At 41.9% G+C, this 20,511-nt stretch overlaps 1 protein-coding gene across 1 annotated transcript in view; it reads right to left on the bottom strand.

The window, feature by feature from the left end:
- The window catches only part of MRPL48 (mitochondrial ribosomal protein L48), a 52,161-nt gene that overhangs the window by 14,785 nt on the left and 16,865 nt on the right, over window positions 1-20,511 (bottom strand). Inside the window, exon 4 of the mRNA XM_081798811.1 lies at window positions 9,754-9,842. Coding sequence (XP_081654937.1) covers window positions 9,754-9,842 — 89 coding nt within the window. The remainder of the gene's footprint in view (window positions 1-9,753; window positions 9,843-20,511) is intronic.

Raw genomic sequence — 20,511 nt, 5'->3', positions numbered from 1 at the left:
CCCAGGGTCCTAGACTTTGCTATGAGTGAGAAGCCAACCTCTAGAGACCAACTGTCAAAGAACAGGGGCTTGGCTCTCTCTTTTTCAGAGCATACCACACTCGTGGCCAAATGCAGATTTCTCATCAAGACATTTAGCACTGCAGTCAAAGCTGTGAAGAATGCTAACGTTGGAATGCAATGGGGAGCTGCTAAAATTTTCCAGCAGAGAAGGGAGGAGCTTCTCTAAAGCCTTTAGGAGGCTTTTAGAACCAGGGAAAATGCCAAGGCTCTTCAAAGGTGTCGCTTTAGGGGAACAAAACAAAACAAGCTGATTCCAGTATCCCTCTTGGCATCTCACTTGCTTTTCTATGTCAGCCTAGCTATGCCTGGACCTCCCCACATTATCAGGAGCCCATTGTGACATTATGTTTCAGTTCTGAGCCAGGGCCAGCATAGCCAGCAAGAGCTTGACTGCATATAATATCAGTCACCGGTTCCTATAATTTTACCTGTACAAGCTTTCTCATACCCGTCCCCTCCTTTCTACCCCCACCGTCTGAGTTCATGCCCTTATAAACACCATGGGGAGCTATTCAAGATATCTGTGCAAAGCATGTACATGACTAGGGCTGTGTTTGGGGAAGGCCACCTTGACTGCACATGGAGGAGAGTCAGGCAGGAAGCGAAGGGAAGCTAGGACAAAGGTGGCGGGGACGATGGACTACTGTCCACCATCAAACTTTGGCACTCCTGTGACTGACCTGGATTCAGTGTGTGATGGCCCAGGGTGGCCATTCTTAGATCCCTGTAGGACTGCACTATGATCCCCCAAATAGGCCATGGGATAAATTACTAAACCACTTTTGTAAAGAAATGTCCATATTATTATCCCTACTTTACAGAGAGAAAACTGAGGTCCTCTGAAAGCACATTACTTGCCCAGGGTTACTGGGAAACTTTGCTGGGAAAGACCAGAAAAAGGAGTCAGATTAGACTCACAGGCTGCTATAACTGCAAGGGCTCCTAGAGATAATACAGTCTCTCCTTCTTTCCCTCCCTAATTTTAGCCAAGGGGAAAGTTGAGACCCAAAAGGAGGAAGTGACTTGTTTATGGTCACAATAGTAAGGAAATAGCAAAGGTAACCACTTTATGTCTAGCCATGGCTGGAAGCTGGGTCTGTGGCCCCAAGCCCAGGCTCTCTCTTCTAGATTCTACAGAAGTGATAATGTCTGCCTATCACTAAGATGGCATTCTCCAGGGTGGGAAAATTGGGAAGGACAGTATCATCCTAATCTTCAAGTGAAAAGGCAGATATGCCTGCAGCATATTTAACTTCCAGAAATTCTGGTGATGAAAATTTAAAAATTGATACCCGAGGACCTGAATGATTTGGTGATGGTACTCCGAACAGTCCATAACGAGCTATAAGGTGCAAAGAAATCAAGTGACTATGTTTATAACTCAGTGTGGCACACTCAAGAGACATCACTAGACAGAAGGCCTGGCCCTGACTGGGATGACCAAGAGGCACAGCCTGGTACTGCTCAAAGCACTATACTTAGATGGAAGCCAAAGAAAAGCCGGACTTAAAGCCTGTCTGCTTAGTCACTAAATGACATTGAATGACCTCTCTATGTGTCAGTTTCTTCCCCTTTAACACCTAAAGTTCTTGTTAAGCTTGAAACGGTAATTTATATGAAATGGAAATAGCATAGACATCAGATGGATTCTGACCACGCTTGGTTCAAATGTCGGCTCTGGAAATTACTAGCCATTTAGGCAAGTCATTTAATCTCTCTGAGTCTTAGAGTCCTCAAACAGGGTCTTTAATAACTAGAATATCTGAGGATTAAATAAAATATACCATTTATAATATTATAAAATGAAATAATGCTTTTATTTTTTTTACTTTCTTTTTTATTAAGTTTTTTTATTTCAATTCCAATACAGTTAACATACAGTGTAATATTAGTTTCAGGTATACAGTATAGTGATTCAACAATTCTAAACATTACTCAGTGCTCATTGTGATAAGTGTACTATAATACTTTAAAATGGAATAATGCCAGGGTCGCCTGGGTGGCTCAGTCATTCAGCGTCTGCCTTCGGCTCAGGTCGTGATCTCAGGGTCCTGGGATCAAGCCCCGCATTGGGCTCCCTGCTCGGCGGGAAGCCTGCTTCTCCCTCTCCCACTCCCCCTGCTTGTATTCCCTCTCTCACTGTGTCTCTCTGTCAAATAACTAAAATCTTAAAAAAAAAAAAAAGAATAATGCCTTTAAAGCCTGGCACATAGTAGTTACGGCATCTGGTATATAGCAGTCACTCAATAAATGGTAACTTTAAAAAAAAAAAGGTTGAGTAATGTACACAAATAGGACAGTATTACCATAAATTGGAGGTAATCATGCTCCTGGTATCCTATTGTCATGCTTTACAGAATGAAACATTTATGCAAAGTGCTGATTCAACCACTCAGGAAAAGACACCAAAGAAACAGTCCCAGGCCTCAAGGAATTTACAGTTCAGAGAGAGAGGAGACCACATGAAAAAACAAATTGCAATTTAATCATAAAGAGCAGCCCACCTCCCATGGCAAGTTCAATGCAAACTACCTCGCTGCACCACGCTGATTAATTCCCCAGGGGGAACCCAAGAGCAACCACCTCAGGTGGGTACAGTTGAAAGGGCAGTAAGCAGAGACACTTTAAGGATATATAGTCGTTACTTAATAAATAGTATCTTTTTAAAAGGGTTGATTTAGACCTCCCTACTTCTCAGTTCCATGGTCCCTCATCCCCTAGTACCTACTTTAAACTCCAGGATTAAAACTGCTAAAAGTTTCCCAATTGCATCTCCAGGGTTAGTGTCTCCCTACCTTCACCCAGAAGGTTCCCCCTCTTTGCAGAGCCTTTGACTCTTTATCCCACATGCTTAATGTGAGCAACTCCTATTTATTTTTAAGACTCAGCTCATGCTCATCCAGGAATCCTTCCCTGATTTCTCAGGCTGAGTTAGGTACCACTCTTCTGTGTTCCCATAGCAAATCCTCCCCCAGATACACCACTCTCAATCACATGTATGCATTTATTCAACAAATACTGACTGCTGTGATGAGCAAAACCAGGGTCAGGATTAGGGATATGATAGGAAAGAAGACAGCCATTGTCTCTGCTCACTAATGTTTACAGTCTATCAGGAAAGGCATATACAGAACAAGTAATTTTAAGGAGATGGCATGTTTTGAGGGAGGAAAATAGAATACCATGGAATTGTGAAAAACAGACTAATGCCATCATCATCATCACCACCTATGGGCTCTGTGTTTCAGACACTGCTAAGTTCCTAAATTCTCTTATTTAACTTACTTCTCACAACAACACTGGGAAATATAATTCCTATATAAAGCCAAGGAAACTGTGGCTTGGAAAAATTAAGGAAGGTACCCAAGGACACACAACTAGTAATCATCAGAGCTGAATCTTTAATTCAGGTGTGCCTAATTCCAAAACATTTCTCTTAACCTCTGTCTTTCCTTTTAAGGAAAGTGTGCAGAGCCTGCCTGTTTCCTCAATATATATTCCCCCTTTCTCCTTTAATAACATAACTGCTGAGGGGCACCTCGGTGGCTCAGTTGGTTAAGCGACTGCCTTCGGCTCAGGTCATGATCCTGGAGTCCCGGGATAGAGTCCCGCATCGGGCTCCCTGCTCGGCGGGGAGCCTGCTTCTCCCTCTGACCCTCCCCCCTCTCATGTGCTCTCTCATTCTCTCTCTCTCAAATAAATAAATAAATAAATCTTTAAAAAAAAAATAAATAACATAACTGCTGAAATGCAACTATGGATGGCAAACTTTATTCATGAAAGAATCATTAAAGAAATCAAGTAAAAGGGGCCTGGATGGCTCAGATGGTTAAGCGTCTGCCTTCGGCTCAGGTCATGATCCCAGCGTCCTGGGATCGAGTCCCGCGTCAGGCCCCCCTCTCCTTGGGAGCCTGTTTCTCCCTCTGCCTCTCTCTCTCTGTCTCTGTCTCTCATGAATAAACAAATAAAATCTTTAAAAAAATAAAATAAAAAGAAATAAAAGTAAAAAAATAACAGAACTGCTGCATTGTAGCTGGGTATATAACCATTCATAATAAAAAATTACATTTCCCAAGCAGTCTTGCAGCTAGGTATGGTTATGTGACTAAGTTCTGCCCAGTGAGATAAGAGCTTATGCACACTACTTTCCCTTTCTCCATCCTGCTTGATGGAATGTGGACATGGTGGCTGAAGAGGGAGCAGCCATCTCAAAACTATAAAACAGAAACAGTATGATAAGTGTGACAAAGCCAAAAGCTGGAATATCAACTTATACTTTTATGTGAAAGAGAAATAAGCTTCTATCTTGTTTATGCCCCTTGATTAAGTGGGCCTCTCTATGATGGCAGCCAAACTACTATCTCAATTCCTATAAGAAGGTACTACATCTCGCGTCTGGGTGGCTCAGTCGTTAAGTATCTGCTTCTCCCTCTCCCACTCCTCCCTGCTTGTGTTCCCTCTCTCACTGTGTCTCTCTCCGTCAAACAAATAAAATCTTTAAAAAAAAAAAAAAAAAGAAGGTACTACGTCTCATTCGTTTCTCTATTTCTCCACATTAAATGTTGAGTTGAACTGAATTGAACTCCGGTTCTGGTTCCATCATTCACTAGACACACATCATAGAGAAATCATTTATGCCCCTCAATCAGTTTCCTTTTCTACCCTACCTCACAGGTTAGTTGGTGAATCAAATGGCATTGTTTTCAAATTTGTTGGTTGCAAAGGGCCTAACAAAAATCATTTTTCTCTTTGTGAAACACCATAAAATACTCATCAATATACTTTCATCATATGCAACAAGACTTTACTAGCAGAAAACATGGTTATATTATATAAATGGAGTTCTCCACATCTCAAAAAATATGAAAACATATCTGAATCTCTCTGTTAATATTTGTTTTCATCAAGTAAACCTGATGGGAGAAAAACCTGAAATTTAGAAAAGTCTATCCATTAACTGAATATCTTTCTAAAATGTGGAAGATTGCACTTAATAAACTTGAGGAGAGGTTCAGCTCTAGGATCACCAGTGTTCCAAGGGCATATGGCTTGAGAGGCACTGAGATAATGGATGGAAAAGCACTCTGAAAATGGAAAGGGATCACTACTATTATTCATATCAAACATGGCTCCCTCTAAAACTCTGACATGGTTGTAACTCAGCAGAACGGGCAAGGCAGAATGAGACCGGTGAGCGGGCGACGAGGGCGCTTGAACAGCACAGACTGAGGGAGGTCAGCACAGGAATCACTCTCTGTGTCTGGAAAAGTTCTGGGGAACTCTTTTTTTTTTTTTTTTTTTAAAGATTTTATTTATTTATTTGAGACAGAATGAGAGAGAGAGAGAGCACATGAGAGGGGGGAGGGTCAGAGGGAGAAGCAGACTCCCTGCCGAGCAGGGAGCCTGATGCGGGACTCAATCCAGGGACTCCAGGATCATGACCTGAGCCAAAGGCAGTTGCTTAACCAACTGAGCCACCCAGGCGCCCTCTGGGGAACTCTTTTATGTTCTTTACAGACCCAGTGTTTCCCAGTGTACCCCAAGCAGCTGGACACTCCAGAGGTCAGTTCACTTTACATACTCAGTGTATGAATACAGGCGGCCTTTGGTAAATGTTTGTTGAAGTGACCTCCATAACACCTTCACTGATCCTTTCAGGGAGAATTGCTTCCTTAACTCCGTTCTCTTGATATTTAGTTCATTCCCCTAGTAAAGCACTTACCACGTGTAGTTAGTTACATTTTTGAGCACTATCTTTCCTAGCCTGCTGTATGCTTTTGGTAGGAAAAGACTGTGTCCCATTCACCTAATTTGTGCTCACACAGTGCCTGGCATATAGTAGATGCTCAATAATCATTTTTCTTTTCAATGAGTTACAGGAGGTAGACTTGAGGAAAAACATGGATGCTTGCCTAGTCAGTCCTATAATCCATGTCTAGCCCTACAGTTACTGCACCAGCAAAAACCGATCTTTCTTTCCCCAGGAAGCTAGGACTGTCACCATAAAGTGATTCTGATCCGCTGATTTTTCTGGGAACGATGCCACAGTCTCCTCACAGACTTGTGGCTGTGGGAGCTAATCTATCTATGGGTATTACAACAAACTAAATAGGTGTCATAAATGACAGACACCTCCTCTATGTCAACAGTGCAAACAGTTTCCAAGGGAAAAGACATCTCTGACTCCTAGGGGGCCATTCTCTAAAGAGGAAGTAAATTGCCTACATTACAAAAGATACACATTACTCTCTTGCCCCAGGGCCTAGAAAATAGAACACAGAACAATTATAAATGACAGCAATTAATGTTGCCTCCATTCCATCCTCCCACATCTTCCTCTTAGCAATTCTCTGTTTCTTGGATTGTTATTACCCCAAGATTGAAGGCAGGACAACAGCTGAGGGCAAGAAAGTGGTCTTAGGAGAAATAACCTAGCACTCTACAAATACGAAGGACTACACATTTATTTCTATGAAATAAAAATCACTCCAAACAATCTGAAGCCTTTTAAATTCAACAGAGTGATTCAGGACCCTTGAGGAAATAATGAGGTCTATACATTGAGACACAGTGTTAGGTCTGGAGATGAGCTCCGAAACGTGATCCCTCACTGCCACAGTCAAGCTGGGTCATACAGCATGTAAGATTACACCAGCAGAAATGGGACAAGGTCTGGGCACTTGGTGCATGAGAATTAACTTTTGTCTTAGTGATGGGGGGCTCAAGAGAGGAGAGGACCCAGCCTAGGACCCAGAGAAGAAAAAACAGAATCTGGCTGCTTATTGTTTTTTCTAAGATCTATGCTCAGGGAGAGAAAGGGGGCCACGGGATGCCTTCTAGCCTTTCTAGCCCAGTTCCCCAGTAGGGTAGAAGAGACAGGGACCTGGGATAGAGCCTCTGCAAGCTGGCATATAGATGAGAACGTTCATGTACTGTCCCATGCAGGAAGCAAGGAGCCTGCAGCAGCTTTCACTACTATCTGGCTAGCCACCCAGGGACAATGAATGACATCAGAGAAAAGCCTACAACCCTAATCAAAGAGAGCATCACTCCCTTCAAGCAACCAAGGTCATCTGGAGCCAGCTGTTTGCAAATATTAGGTTGTTTTTGCCAGCTCTGATTTATAGAACCTTGGGGCAGCTCCAATAACCACACATCAGTTCAGCTCAATCAATATTTACTGTCCTCTACTTGATGCCAGGCCCTCTGCTGCAAACTGAGGATACAAAGACATGGCCTCTACTCTTAGAGAGCTCACCATCTAGAAGGGGAGATGGTCATCAAACAGACCATTAAAACAGAGCAGTAAGTCATATTACAGAAGAAGCACAAGGAACTCTAGCAGCTCATGGTAGGACAAGTAATCCAGTGCTGGGAATCCAGGAAGGTTTCTCAGAAGGGGAGCTTCATTTTTCCCCCCTCACCCTGCTTCCTCACTAGAATTTATTTTATTTTATTTTTTTATTATGCTATGTTAGTCACCCTACAAGTACATCATTAGTTTTTGATGTAGTGTTCCATTATTCATTGTTTGCATATAACACCCAGTGCTCCATGCAATACATGCCCTCCTTAATACCCGTCACCGGGCTAACCCATCCCTCACTAGAATTCAAAGGTTGAGGATGTATTAGCCAAGTGAAAAGAGAAGAAAAGAGAAACTTGGAGAAGATATTCCAAGTAGACAGAATAGCCTTGAAACAGTATGTGTTTCATAAAGAGACTTGCGAGGCCTTGAAACGGTATGATAATTTGGATAAAAAGCAAGGGGCTCAATGCAGTTAGAGCATAGTATACCTGAGATGGGAGAGGAAACTAGGGAGAAAGATAGGGGCAGATGGCATTAATATGATATTAAGCTTCCTCTTATACCAAACTACAGAGCAGGTCAGAGCATGGCATACACAGAAAATTATCTTTTAAGATGGAGGATCCCTGGATGCCTGCGTGGCTCAGTCGGTTGAGCATCTGCCTTCGGCTCAGGTCATGATCCCAGCATCCTGGGATCGAGTCCTGTATCTGGCTCCTTGCTCAGTGGGGAGCCTGCTTCCTCCTTCTGTGTGTGTGCTCTCTCTCTCTCTCTCTGACAAATAAAATAAAATCTTTAAAAATAAACAAAAGATGGAGGATCCCAATAAATTAACAAAAAGCCAAGGAACACACACCCAAACCAAATGAATTTTATTTCCTACTAATTTATACGGGACTGTTAGAAGAGGGATATCCCAAAATAAAACAACTCCAACAACTACTCTAAGGTGTCACAACTCAGAAAGGGTGTAAATCACTCCTTTTTTTGAATTTTATTAGCACTTTGTATCTTCTTTTTAGCACCTGTCACTTTCTGCTGAGGAGCATAATTATCTGTGTCTTACCTCTAATAGTTTACCAGCTCTCTGAGCATGAACCAGGTCTTGTTCATTCATCCTCTAAAATTTTATTACAACCCAGTCTGAATAGGCAAGGCACCCTCAACAATGCCTACCACATAAGAGATGTCCGATAAATGTTTCAGAGCATCAGAATTACATGATATCAGAGCTGAAAGACTCTTAAAGATATTCTAATCCAGTTTCTCAGGCTTTATGAAGACTTTGATAAAAGCTATGGACTCTCTTCCCAGAAAAAAGATCACACATAGAAAACATTTTACATATAATTTCAGGGCCCACAACGCCCAGAGGGTTAAGGTTAATTTTCCAAAGTCGTGAGGGTGTAATAAGTGGCGTAACTAAGCCTACAAGCTTCCTGGTTCCCAATTCAGTCCTCTTCCCACTACAAACTACAAATGAACAATTTTAATTGGGCTATTTCCTGCTGGGAGGCTGTCTATTATAAGCCTCAGATGTGACAATGATCCTCTCATGAAATTCCTTGCTATAAGGGGGATGCTCAGGAGAACATGGAAAGTTTAGTGGCTTCTGAGACTCAAATACAGTGGTACTGACCTCTGCCAAGGAGAGAAAGGGGCAGCAGGAAATGTTCATGGTTACGTGGGAGCATTACAATAAACCAAAGAGGCAAAAGTGATGTTGAAGGCTCCCTAAGTAGAAGAGCAAAATCCTTCTAAACTGTACTGTTAACAGGAAATGACAGAATCATGACTCAAAACCAGACTTTCTGATTTTCAGGCCGGTGTTGTGTCCACTTCACCACAAAATCCTCTGCACACGCACAGAAATCAAACCACCATAGAAGCAATACGGTAGCTCTGGAAATCCTAAGAAATGGGCTAAATAATCTTATAATGCTTAAAACTAACACCCAGTTATCTGTGATAGTTCAAGGAACACAAACATCTTTTAAATCTGCAAATACTATAAAACTATTTGGCTGAAAATGCCATTCCACCTCTACTCGCCACAAACCATTCATTCAACTTAAGTGAATGTATCATTTATTGTGAGGTCCATGCTGAATAAGTACTAAGAAGATATTTTTTTTTAAGTACCACAAGTAATGAAACCAAATCATTGGCTTTTCACTGTGATAACCTGGTGTAGGGACAAGATTGAGAGCTGGCAGAAACACCTCACTGTAGATAATTTCCAAACGAAATAACTGGAGAGGACTCAAGGGTAATCCCAATATTATCTCTACCTCCAATGTTATCAGCCCAATGCAAATCTGATCTGCAGTTTTTGGAAAAGATGCACACTATCCTCTTCTAAAGGACCCTGGCTCCCTTTACCTCCTGAGCTTTAACTAGGTGCTTGTATCTTCCAATGCCATGGGTAGGCTTTGTCTTGTAGTGCCGACTGGTACCCATCAGAATGCCACCTAAAAGACAGAAAATAAGACAAACCTGTTTCAAAGCTCCTGCAGGATAGACCACATGTGAGGAGACAAATTCTCCACAAGACTAGGAATATTTGGGATAGTGGGTCTCCTGCTGGTTTAAAGAACCAGAGCCAGGGCTCAGGTCACGATCCCAGAGTCCTGGGATCGAGCCCCACATCGGGCTCCCTGCTCAGCGGGAAGCCTGCTTCTCCCTCTCCCGCTCCCCCTGCTTGTGTTCCCTCTCTCGCTATGTCTCTGTCAAATAAATAAAATCTTTTAAATAAATAAATAATAAAGAACCAGAGCCGTTTCTTGACCCTGGGCTGACTCTCAGTTTACCCCCTTTTTCTCTCCTCTTGGCTCCTGGACTATATCCACTCCCCACTACCTATTTTTCTTTGAGAAATTCTCTCCTGCTATAGCCACTGGTGCTAAGAGGACAAAATACATTCTCACAGTGTTCTTGTTTTCACTTGTTCCTCCAATGCCAATAATCCTTTTGAAGTTTTCTAATGTGGATCATACAGAGAAAGAGATGAGTGGCAAATACAACAAGGTAAGAGGACAATCACAGATTTCCACAAAGTTTTACAAACCATCTATTTGATTTATTTGTGCTAATATGGAACAACTGCCAATACACACTGCTAAGTAAATAACAATAAAAACAAAAAGCTAAGGTACAGAACACTGTGTGTGTATACTACTACCAAGTATAAACTAAGATCTCCATACACATAGTTATTATGGTAGACCCAGAGATGCACCACTTGGATCCATCTTCAAGGAAGGACTTTAATCTTCATTATTTTAAGATTTTATTTATTTGAGAGAGAGAGAGCACAAGTGGGGTGAGGGGCAGAGGGAGAAGCAGACTCCCTGCTGAGCCGGAGCCTAATGGGGGGGCTTGATCCTGGGACTCCAGGATCATACCTGAGCTGAAGGCGGAAACTTAATTGACTGAGCCACCTAGGTGCCCCTAATCTTCATTATTTTTATCCTTGTTTACAAATAAAGAAACTGTAGCTCAACACATGAAAAGATGCTCAACATCACTCATCCTCAAGGAAATGCAAATCAAAACCACAATGAGATATCACCTCATACCTGTCAGAATGGCTAAAATAAAAAACACAAGAAACAGCAAGTGTTGGTGAGGATGTGGAGAAAAAGGAACACTTGCGCACTGTTGGTGGGAATGCAAACTGGTGCGGCCACTGTGAAAAGCAGCATGGAGTTTCCTCAAAAAGTTAAAAATTGAACTACCTTATGATCCAGTAATCACAGTGCTGGGTATCTACCCAAAAAATATAAAAACACTAATTCAAAGGGATACATGCACCCCTATGTTTTTGCAGCATTATTTACAATAGCCAAATTATGGAAACAGCCCAAGTATCCATCGAATGATGAATGGATAAAGGACATGTGGTATATTTAACAGAATATTATTCAGCCATAAAGAAGAATGAAATCTTGCCATTTGCAACAACATGGATGGATCCAGAGAGCATAATGCTAAGTGAAATAAGTCAGAGAAAAACAAATACCATATGATTTCACTTATATATGGAATTTAAGAAACAAAACAAATGAGCAAAGATAAAAAAGAGAGAGAGACAAACCAAGAAACACTCTTAACTATAGAGAACAGGGATGCCTGGGTGGCTCTGTCAGTTAAGTGTCTGCCTTTGGCTCAGGTCATGATCCCAGGGTCCTGGGATCAAATCCCACATCTGGCTCCTTGTGCTCAGCAGGGAGCCTGCTTCTCCCTCTGCCTGCCACTCCCCCTGCTTGTGCTCTCTCTCTCTCTGACAAATAATAAAATCTTAAAAAAATATATATCAACCACAGAGAACAAACTGATGGTTATCAGAGGGGAGGTGGGAGGGGGCATGGGTTAAATAGGTGATGGGGATTAAAGAGTACACTTATCCTGATGATCATCACCCAGTGGTGATGTATGGAATTGTTGAATCACAATATTGTACAGCTGAAACTAATATAACACTGTATGTTAGCTATACTGGAATTAAAATTAAAAACTTAATTAAAAAAAAAAAGAAACTGTAGCTCAAAAAATATGGTGAAATGGCCAAGGTCATCCAGCAAGTAAAAGGCAGGACTGCAATTTAAACCCAGGTCTATCTGGCTGAACGGCCTGTGCACAGGTGGATTCTCATGACATCTGAATTTCTGGAATATAAAATCTAGCTAGATGTGAACTTTCCTAGTTCAGATCATAGTTTCTTATCTCTACCCTCTCACTGGAACCAGCCCCACACAGTTCTTCTATGTCTGTCTCTCTTGCTCACTCTCTACCTTCTGGAGAAGTATTAATCCTAGGTTCCGCTCCCTTTCCTCCCAGCTCCTATAGTCCTGCCCTCATCTTCCCAGGTCCACCATTCTATGGGGAGGCTAAAAAGAAAATGGTGTGGAGAAGTGAAATGTTTCTTAGGCTTCTCTTTTCTAAAATGGGCTTCCAAGCAGGTCTGCTCTATGCCAGGCCAGTCAGAGACTGGCATCAGAGCCAATCCTGCGTTTATAATCCACACTATTTCATCAAGACAAACCCTGGATATCATGGGTCCCTTCCATGATATGCATTAGTCCACATTTACTACTGCATGCCAACAACACTGGGACAAAGATGACTAGAATATGTCACTTTCACTGGAAACACTCAATGTGTACTAGGGAAGGATGCTGGAAAGCAGATAATCACCTTACAGTGGACAAACTCCTTTAACAGAGATGAGAGCAAGGCAGTGAGTGTCTGGAGGAAGGAACAATGAACCTGCCTTGGTCGGGGGAGGTGGTGGGAGTAGCAGAGGGTAAGGGGAATAGGTTCAGAAGAGGTAACAAATGCATTCTTGCAAGAGGAGTAAGAGTTTACCATGCAAGGAAGAAGGAGGTATTTTTGGCAGAGGTTCCAAAAGAGCACTGAACACAACTGAGGTATCTTCTTGGCTTCTATCCCAATTCTGTCTCTCTAAATCTAAGACCTTGGACCCTTCGAGCCTTCAGGTTCCAGCTCTGCAGCATGGAGCTGACAGTCTATGGGAGGAGGGAATCATTAATGGAACAGTCACAAAATAAATATAAAATTACCAAATGTGATAAATAAAAAGAAAAAGCACAGAGGGCTATGGCAATACAATTGGTGGATCTATTTTCGACAGGAGTATCGGAGAAGGTCTCTCTGAAAAAAAACATGTGAACTGAGACCAGAATTCAGAGCAAAATAGTGGTTATCCCCAGGGAGGGGAAGTGGCTAGAAGGCAGGAGGAGAGGGAGACTTAACTGCTTATTTTATACTCTTTTGTTATCATTAAAACTTGTTCCAAGTACATGTATTATTTATTAAAAATAAATAAACAAACTGAAACCTGAAAGGCAAAGAGGAATTTATTAGGTGAAAAGATTGAGGATGAATGTTCCAGGCAGAGGGAATAGCAGTGCAAAGGCCACCAGTTGGCACGTTCAAGGAAAAGAAAGGCTGTCACTGTGGCTGAAGCAAAGTGAGAAGGGCACAGAGTATACCAGAGACCAGAGCAGTGAGTGGGAAACACACCACACTAGGCCTTGTAAAGGATTTGCATTTCAAGCTGAGCAGCCATAAGCAGGGTAAGTATATGCCTGATATGTTTTTAAAAGATCACTTTGGGGGGCGCCTGGGTGGCTCAGTTGGTTAAGCGACTGCCTTCGGCTCAGGTCATGATCCTGGAGTCCCTGGATCGAGTCCCGCATCGGGCTCCCTGCTTGGCAGGGAGTCTGCTTCGCCCTCTGACCCTATCCCCTCTCATGTGTTCTTTCTCTCTCATTCTCTCTCTCTCAAATAAATAAAATCTTTAAAAAAAAAAAAAGATCACTTTGGTTGGTGTATGGAAAAAGGGAGAGAGAGCATGGATGGGTTAAGAGATTCAAGGGGCAGCCTTGGCTAAACTGTTGTTGGTGATCTCACTGTATCCACACCCCCCTCTCTATTCCACCCTCTACAGCTGACAAACTGATCCTTCTAAAACACAAACCTAATCACATTCTTCTCTTTCATTAATTCAACCATTTAATCCTTGTAGCCACATAATTTCTTTTTAAGTACTTAGTATGTGCCAGGCACTGTACCAGGCACTACAGAGACACCAACGAATGAGGAGGGGAAGGTCTTGGCCATATTTCAAAATGCTCACACTCCTTAGGTAATCATTTAAGAAACTTGATTCTTTAATCTAGTTCCAACGACTTCATCTCATTCTCCCACTCCTCCAGGCCTTTAAAACCTTGTTCCTCAGCCACAGAGCTACACTTGCCGTTCTGTATGAACCATGCCAAACCTCTGTGCCATGCTGGGCAGTACCCCCTGCTGGGACTGCACCTCTCTGACTGGTGAAATCCTAGCCCTAGCCAGCCTCCAGGGCCAAATGTCACTTTCTCCATGAAACTCTTCTACTGCCCTAAACGTTCAAAGATCATCGAGTTTACTTCATGGTTTTAGCTCTCCCATGCCTCCACAATATAGTAGAACATTTTGTATAAATAAAGAAAACTCAGATGCCAACCACCATCTTTAACTACACAGAAAATCAAACCCCCCAGTGGTTTCAAACAGAACCAAAGGTGATCTTTGAGACGGTGACACATTTTAGGTGAAAGCACCAGACTGTGTGCCTCAGCCTCTCCTCTGCTGGGATTCCTTGGCAAGGAAGCATTTTCAAATTCAGTTTAGGGCAATTCCTATAATTAGAGCAGCTGGTTAATTAAGAAGCTGGCTCACACTACTGTTAAATTAACCATTTTCCCCCTTAAATGAAAGGTTTTGGTCAAATTACCAGTGTTTAAACTGCTTAATTAGCCAGTTGTTTACGTTATAAAATTTACCAGTTTGAAAGCCTCCGATTTCTAGTAAGTTCAAAAGAATTCTTGCCCTGCTCCTTGTCATCAAATGGGTTTCCAGCTGTCACATTAATATTGCAGCCTCGTAAGAGGAAAGGTAACTCTTTTCACTAAAGATACAGAACCCCAGGGTTTCAAAAGGAGGCTCTGAAGATCTTTCAGTTAGCACAATTATAGGATGTGATCACGTATTGACTTCTCCCACATCACATTCCTTTACTTTATATATACCAAAACCAGCTGTCCTTCAGTGTCCCTGTTTACTAAGTTGGGAACTAAACCCATCAATCCAGGATGGGGGTAAACAACGTCGCTTTAATTATTTCTCCTTCAAGATTAGAACAAGCATTTTTAGCATGGCTATGCTGCAGAAATGGGGGGAAACACTGGGGTAGCCCCAGTCAGAATTAATTACAGGATATTTTCTCCATTCAGTAGACTAGAGGTCCCTTACACACCAAAGGGCAGGTACACCCCAGCACCTGGCAAATAGTATGTACTCAGAAATTGCCTTTATGGGGCACCTGGGTGGCTCAGTCAGGTGGGCATCTGACTCTTGATCTCGGGTTGGATCTTGAGCTCAGGGTCGGGAGTTCCACACTGAAAGGTTCTTAAGACATTTTAGCAAGACAAGCTGCAATGAGTTGGCCCTGGCAGCTACTCACTTTTTAAAAAATTTCTTTTCAAACTTTTTCCAGTTTTTCTAATTATAGTACACTGAACTACTTGGATTTGAATGTGCCATGTTTCTCTGATTCCACCTTTTTGCTCATGCTGTAATGAGAGGACTCTGAGTTCTCTTCATTTAACCTCTTCATACCTCTTTATATATATTTACTTCTACCTCTCTATGTATGTTTAAAACAGTAAGAAAAAGGCAGTCACTACAACCACACCCATCTTTTAGAAAGAGCAGCTGGTATGGTACCCAGGCCCGCAGAGAGAATGGTGGGTGAAGGACGGAACAGGGAACTGCTCCCCACTCTTTTCTGAAAGCCAATATAATTCAATCTTGGAATTTCTGATTTTAAGGATATCTCAAAGAACCCATGAAAAATGCCAACAAAACTATGTCCTTTCAAGTAGAATTATCTTGGCATGCCAACATTGGTGAGTCACCTTGGGCCTTCTAGAGGGCCTTTTGAGATTCCCTGACAACAAATGAAAAATGGGCAAAGGGAAAGATAAATGGCCAGTAAATGTGTGAAAATATGGTCAACCAACTAGTAATCAAAGACATGCAAATTACAGTACAAGGGATGGCATTTTTTAACTTACAATATTATGAAATATTAAAAAATTAATAATGCTTCATATTGATGAGTATATCAAAAGGGATTCTCAAATACCAAAGAAGAATAAAATAGCACAATCTTCCTGGAGACCAATTTGGTAATACATCAATAGCTTTTTTTTTTTTTTAAAGATTTTATTTATTTATTTGAGAGAGAGAGAATGAGAGAGAGCAAGCACATGAGAGGGGGGAGGGTCAGAGGGAGAAGCAGACTCCCTGCCGAGCAGGGAGCCCGATGCGGGACTGGATCCAGGGACTCCAGGATCATGACCTGAGCTGAAGGCAGTCGCTTAACCAACTGAGCCACCCAGGCGCCCCAACATCAATAGCTTTAAAAATGTTCATTTCCTTTGACCCACCAGTTTGACTTTTAGAAATGTATGCTGAGTAAATAATCTGATAAGGGTATAAATACTGATGTTCAAGGATGTTTATCATAGGGTTGTTTACATTGAAAAATCTTGGAGACAGCTTAAATTTCTCCAAATAGAAAACTGTTGGAGGGGCACCTGGGTGGCTCAGTTGGTTTAACATCCAATTCTTGGTTTCAACTCAGGTCAAGATCTCAGGGTCATGGGATCGAGCCCCATGTTATGCTCTGCACTCAGCGTGGAGCCTGCTTGAAATTCTTTACCTCTTTCTCTCCCTACCCCTCTGCTCCTTCCCTCCTCCCCCTGACCTGCTTGGTCTCTAAAATCTTTAAAAAAAAAAAGAAAGAAAGAAAGAAAAAGAAGACTGAGTAAATTATATTATCCTCCACCTCTCTCTTTTTTTTTTTTTTAAAGATTTTATTTATTTATTTGACAGAGAGAGAGATAGCGAGAGAGGGAACACAAGCAGGGGGAGTGGGATAGGGAGAAGCAGGCTTCCCGTGGAGCAGGGAGCCCGATGTGGGGGCTCCATCCCAGGACTCTGGGATCTTGACCTGAGCCGAAGGCAGATGCTTAACGACTGAGCCACCCAGGTGCCCCTGATCCCAACTTTAAAAACAAAATAAAACCAAAAAAACCCTCAGATTTAAGTAGCTCTCAAATACTAAAATATACTACAAAATTATAGTAACCAGTAGTATTAAAAAAAGTTAGTAATGGCATCAAATAGACAGACAAATCAATTGAACAAAACAAAATTAAAATAATCCCAGATCTATATGGAAACTTAGTATATGATAAAGGTGACATTCTCAAACCTAAGGGGAAAAGATGGATGTTTCAATAAATGTTGAAACAATTAACGACCCATTTGGGGGAAAAAACTGCATCTCTACTCACTTCTCATTCCAGATGCATCACATATATAAAGGGAAAAAAAATACCAGAAGATAACATGAAGAATTTTTTAAACTAATCTTGGAAGAGATCTTGCTAAGCAAGAAACAAAATCTAGAAATCAAAGATTAATAAACTTAGCTTTATAAAAACATAAAACTTATTTTCAACAAAAAACACAAAAAGACAAAGACTAGAAGCAATGCAAAGCAGAGATGACAGAAAAATGCTAATTTCCTTAATATATAAAAACTATATTAAAAAAATCTTGTAAATTAAAAATGAAGAAGCCAGCAACCCAATAGAAAAATGGGCAGAGGGGCACCTGGGTGGTTCAGCGGGTTAAGTGGCTGCCTTTAGCTCAGGTCATGATCGGGATCAAGCCCCACATCACATCGGGCTCCCTGCTCAGCAGGGAGCCTGCTTCTCTCTCTGCTCCTCACCTTGCCCGCTCTTTCTTGCCCTCTCGCACTCTCTCTAGTAAATAAATAAATAAAATCTTAAAAAAAAAAAAGAAACAGAAAAATGGGCAGGAAGTATAGACAAACAGTTTACAAGGAAAGAAATGAAAATAGCCAATAAAAATGTGGAAAGATGATAAATTCTCTCAAGAAATGCAAATTAGGAGACAATTTTTTTACTACCAAAAAAATAAGATGTTTTATAAAACCCAGTTTTTGGGGCGCCTGGGTGGCTTAGTCGTTGAAGCGTCTGCCTTCGGCTCAGGTCATGATCCCAGGGTCCTGGGATCAAGCCTCGCATCGGGCTCCCTGTTCCGCAGGAAGCCTGCTTCTCCCTCTCCCACTCCCCCTGCTTGTGCGCACTCTCTCTCTCTGTCAAATAAATACATAAAATCTTAAAAAAAATAAAAAAGTTTTAACCAGAAAATAGAAATGTAAATCAATACAACTTCTCTGAAGGGTAATCAGATGATATTTACCAAAATTTTTAATCATAATCCATTGACTCAGCAATTTCAATTCCAGGAATTTATCTTACAAATGTACAGGAACAAGTTCACAAAGATGTATAAAGATGGTTCCTGCAGCATATTTTGAGATAGCAAAAACTCAGAACAACCTAAATGTCCAGCATTAAGAATAGTCGTACACACACAATGTATGTTCAAAACGTCTTCTTTTATTTATTTATTTTTTTTACTTATTTATTTGTCAGAGAGAGAAAGCACAAGCCACAGGAGTGGCAGGCAGAGGGAAAAGCAGGCTTCCCGCTGAGCAGGGAGCCCGATGCGGGGCTCAATCCCAGGACCCTGGGATCATGACCTGAGCTGAAGGCAGATGCTTAACCGACTGAGCCACCCAGGTGTCCCTGCATAAAACTTCTTGAAAAATATACGAAAAATTGCTATCAGTGGGTAACACTGGGGAGTAAGACTGGGAAGTAGAAAATTCAACTTTTCATCATATACCTTTTTGTACAGTTTATATTTTTTTATCCCATGCATCTATATAAATGCATTTACAATTCTTACAGTTGATAATTTTAATAGTAATTAAAAAAAAAACTTTGTCAGAATACATACCAGTTCAAAATGAACTTTGCCTCTAGTTGAGGATAACGGATGAGACCTAAGCCACAGAATAAAAGCACTTGAACATAATCTCTTTTTATTTTTTTATTTTTTTTTTTTAAAGATTTTATTTATTTATTTGAGAGAGAGAGAATGAGAGAGAGCAAGCACATGAGAGGGGGGAGGGTCAGAGGGAGAAGCAGACTCCCTGCCGAGCAGGGAGCCCGATGCGGGACTGGATCCAGGGACTCCAGGATCATGACCTGAGCCGAAGGCAGTCGCTTAACCAACTGAGCCACCCAGGCGCCCCATAATCTCTTTTTAAAAACAAAACAAGGGCACCTGGGTGGCTCAGTCGGTTAAGTGTCTGCCTTCAGCTCAGGTCATGATCCCCAGGTCCTGGGACTGAGTCCCACATCAGGCTCCCTGCTCAGTGGGGAGTCTGCTTCTAGCCCTCCCTGTGCCCCTCCCCCCCCACCTGTGCTCACGGTCTCTCTCTCTCAAATAAATAAATAAAATCTTTTAAAAAAATGAACATCTGGCAAAATGTTACTTAACTGCCAAATCTGGGTTTATTTGACATATTATCCTTTTTCAGTCTTATGTATTTTTTTATCTTTCCAAATAAAAAGTGTAATTAAGAGAAAAAAATGTAAAAGAAAACCTTTCCTGGGGCGCCTGGGTGGCTCAGTTGTTAAGCGTCTGCCTTCGGCTCAGGTCATGATCCCAGGGTCCTGGGATTGAGCCCCGCATCGGGCTCCCTGCTCAGCGGAAAGCCTGCTTCTCCCTCTCCTTCTCCCCCCTGCTTGTGTTCCCTCTCTCGCTGTGTCTCTGTCAAATAAATAAATAAAAATCTTAAAAAAAAAAAAAAAAGAAAACCTTTCCTGGACCCCACAGTCCTCTCCACCTCTTGCCAATTCTCTCCCCTCCCACTCAAACTTCATGAAAACATTGTAATAGCATTTCTAGCTCCCCAACTCCAATTCACTTGTCAATGCAAGCTAACTTCCACAACTGGTCCCACCCCACCTACACAAGACACTACTTTCATAAAGTCACCAATGACCTCCATGTTGCTAAAGCTAAAGAATGTTAGGTTCTTATCTTTTGGGATCTCTCAGCAGCACACACTTATAACTCCAATATGGCTGACCACTCTTTTCTTCCTGAAACACTCTCCTTTTGACTTTTTGAAATTTTCTATGCTGGTTTTCTCCTACCATTTTGGCCGCCTTTTTTCCAACCTCATTAGCCATTTCTTTTACCCTTTACCCAGTTTTTTTTTTTAATAAAGATTTATTTATTTGTGAAAGAGAGAGAGTGCACACACACTCTAGCAAGGGGAGGGGCAGAGGGAGAGAGAGAATCCAAGCAGACTCCCTGCTGAGCATGGGGCCTCACTTGGGGCTCAATCCCAGGACCCTGACATCATGATCTGGGCTGAAATCAAAAGTCAGACACTTAACCCACAGAGCTACCCAGGCACCCCACCCTCCCAACCCTCCCCACCCTCTACCGTTTTTATTTTTTTTATTTTTTTATTTTTATTTTTTTTAAAGATTTTATTTATTTGACAGAGAGAGACACAGCGAGAGAGGGAACACAAGCAGGGGGAGTGGGGGAGGGAGAAGCAGGCGTCCCGCAGAGCAGGGAGCCCGATGCGGGGCTCGATCCCAGGACCCC

The sequence above is a fragment of the Leptonychotes weddellii genome, chromosome 11 (assembly GCF_054177405.1).
Source record: "Leptonychotes weddellii isolate Sample4059 chromosome 11, ASM5417740v2, whole genome shotgun sequence".
Classification (NCBI taxonomy): domain Eukaryota; kingdom Metazoa; phylum Chordata; class Mammalia; order Carnivora; family Phocidae; genus Leptonychotes; species Leptonychotes weddellii.
Note: the sequence above shows the minus strand (reverse complement) of the source record. Positions and strands in the feature narration are given on the sequence as shown.